Source organism: Myotis davidii, unplaced genomic scaffold (assembly GCF_000327345.1).
Source record: "Myotis davidii unplaced genomic scaffold, ASM32734v1 scaffold641, whole genome shotgun sequence".
Lineage (NCBI taxonomy): Eukaryota > Metazoa > Chordata > Mammalia > Chiroptera > Vespertilionidae > Myotis > Myotis davidii.
In genome coordinates, this window is record NW_006293232.1 from 2,280,624 (window position 1) to 2,282,706 (window position 2,083).

General features: G+C 41.8%; 1 protein-coding gene across 1 annotated transcript in view; it reads right to left on the reverse strand.

Annotated features, from left to right (window-relative positions):
• PIWIL4 (piwi-like RNA-mediated gene silencing 4) overlaps positions 1-2,083 on the reverse strand; it is a 54,503-nt gene that overhangs the window by 23,464 nt on the left and 28,956 nt on the right. The window contains exon 11 of the mRNA XM_015565987.1: positions 1,003-1,114. Coding sequence (XP_015421473.1) covers positions 1,003-1,114 — 112 coding nt within the window. The remainder of the gene's footprint in view (positions 1-1,002; positions 1,115-2,083) is intronic.

The window sequence follows — 2,083 nt, forward strand, 5'->3', positions numbered from 1 at the left end:
GTCACTGGGACTGAGAGCTGACTCCTACTCGCTCCAGCTCTGAGGCCATGGCCTGCTGAAAGCAGGTATCTGGGGTTTGTTTAGCTTCTATAATTGAAACTTTGTTGCTTTCAGAGCTCAGAGCCGGGCCGCGGCAGCTGGGGAACCTTGGCTTCCTCCATCACTGGAGCAAGCAAGCCTCCTGCTCGCTTCAGCTTCGTGGCTGCTGGCCGCCACCTTTGTTGGCAGTTAATTTGCATATCGCCCTGATTAGCCAATGGGAAGCGTAGCGAAGGTACAGTCAATTACCCTTTTGTCTTTTATTAGATAGGATAAGGCAAGAAGAGAGCCTTTACAATAAAATAAAACATAACTGGACTTTGAAATGGGGAGGAACATGGAAAAAGTATGAAGATAATGCACAATTTTGCATAAAATAGATTCATTTCTTCAACTAAAGCCTAAAGTCCTAAAGAAGCAATGATTGGTCTTTTGAAGTTTCAGGATGCCTTCCTCCCTAAATACTATAGCTGGGGATGTGTCCTGTGTGAATTTCTTCATGTTTGTGCCAATTGAGCAGCATTTTACTTTGGGATAAAAACAACTCTGGTATCAGTAAAAATGTATTAACATTAACCTTCACCAATTAGTAGAATTTTCCCAGGTATTATGATTTTTTTTTTTAGTGACATAAGAGTACTAACAGTATCTTATAATAGGTGGGCATGTTTTAATTGCAATGGCTTAAAAAACCATTTTTTTAAGTGCATCTTTAAATGTGACACCACATCACACCGACTGACCTAAATCATGTCCTCTGGATGCCACTAAGCTGAGCAAATACCCTGAAACTGAAAAGGAAAACAAAGGGGCCCTCGAGGTTTAGGACAAAGGGAGTGTGTGAACATGGGCACAGAGAAACCTAATGAATACGACAAGCCCACTTGACCACTCTGGCATATGATGGGACTTACACCCATTCAAGCAAACACTGTTAAATAAATAGAAAATCACTGCACTTACTATGCGGTCTTGCATGAATATTTTTTCAGAAGGCACAACCCGGCCAGTCAGTGACATCTGGGATCCAAAGTGCAGCCCCCAGGTCTCCAGCTCAAAGCGAGCATCATTGTTTCTGTTGATAGAGTTGAGTCTTACGTCATTCAAGTGCTTATTTTCTAAAGAATTTAGTAATTAGAGGCAGAACTGTAACTTCCCGAATTATCCAGAGACTGATTTTTTGTTTGTTTGTTTTAGGATTCCCGACTTATTTCTAATCACTAATGGTTTTTCTCCTGCTCAAGAGAATCACGGGGCCACTGTGCCCATAGGGACTGGCAAGGCTGGGAAAGGCTTCCAGGGCAGCATGTTGCTTAGCAAAATGGACCTCTGAGTCAGACGACTAGGGCTTAACTCCCAGTGCTAACATTTCATGATATGTGACCTTGAGCAAACTCTTAACACTTTTTTAAAGATTTATTTTTTATTTTTAGAGAGAGAGCAAGGGAGATCAGCCCAGCTAGTATAGCATGATGGTTGAGCGTCCACCTATGAACCAGGAGGTCACAGTTTGATTCCCAGTCAGGGCACATGCCTGGGTTGTGGGCTCGGTCCCCATATGGGGCATGCAGGAGGCAGCTGATCAATGATTCTCTCTCATCATTAATGTTTCTCTCTCTCTCCCTCCCCCTTCTGCTCAGAAATCAATAAAAATATTTTTGAAACATCATTCTACAACAATGTTGCCCAGTACAAATAAAAAGCAAGCCACATATTTCATTTTAAATTTTCCAGTAGCTGCACTAAAAAAGTAAAAATTAACAGGTAAAATTACTTATATAGGGTGCCCCAAAACTCACGCAAGATTTGCAATTGAATTGAATTGCAAATCTTGCGTGAGTTTTGGGACACCCTGTATACATATATATTATTTAACCCAATGTAGCCAAAATGCAACCTTTCCAAGATGTGGCATTAACCACATTTTAAGTGCCCGATAGTTATGTGAGGCTACAGTGCTAGACAGGGAAGTTTTAGGAGGCCAGCAGAGAGAACCAGGGAGCAGCTCAATTTTCCCATCACAGGTTACAGCTCATTGTCACAA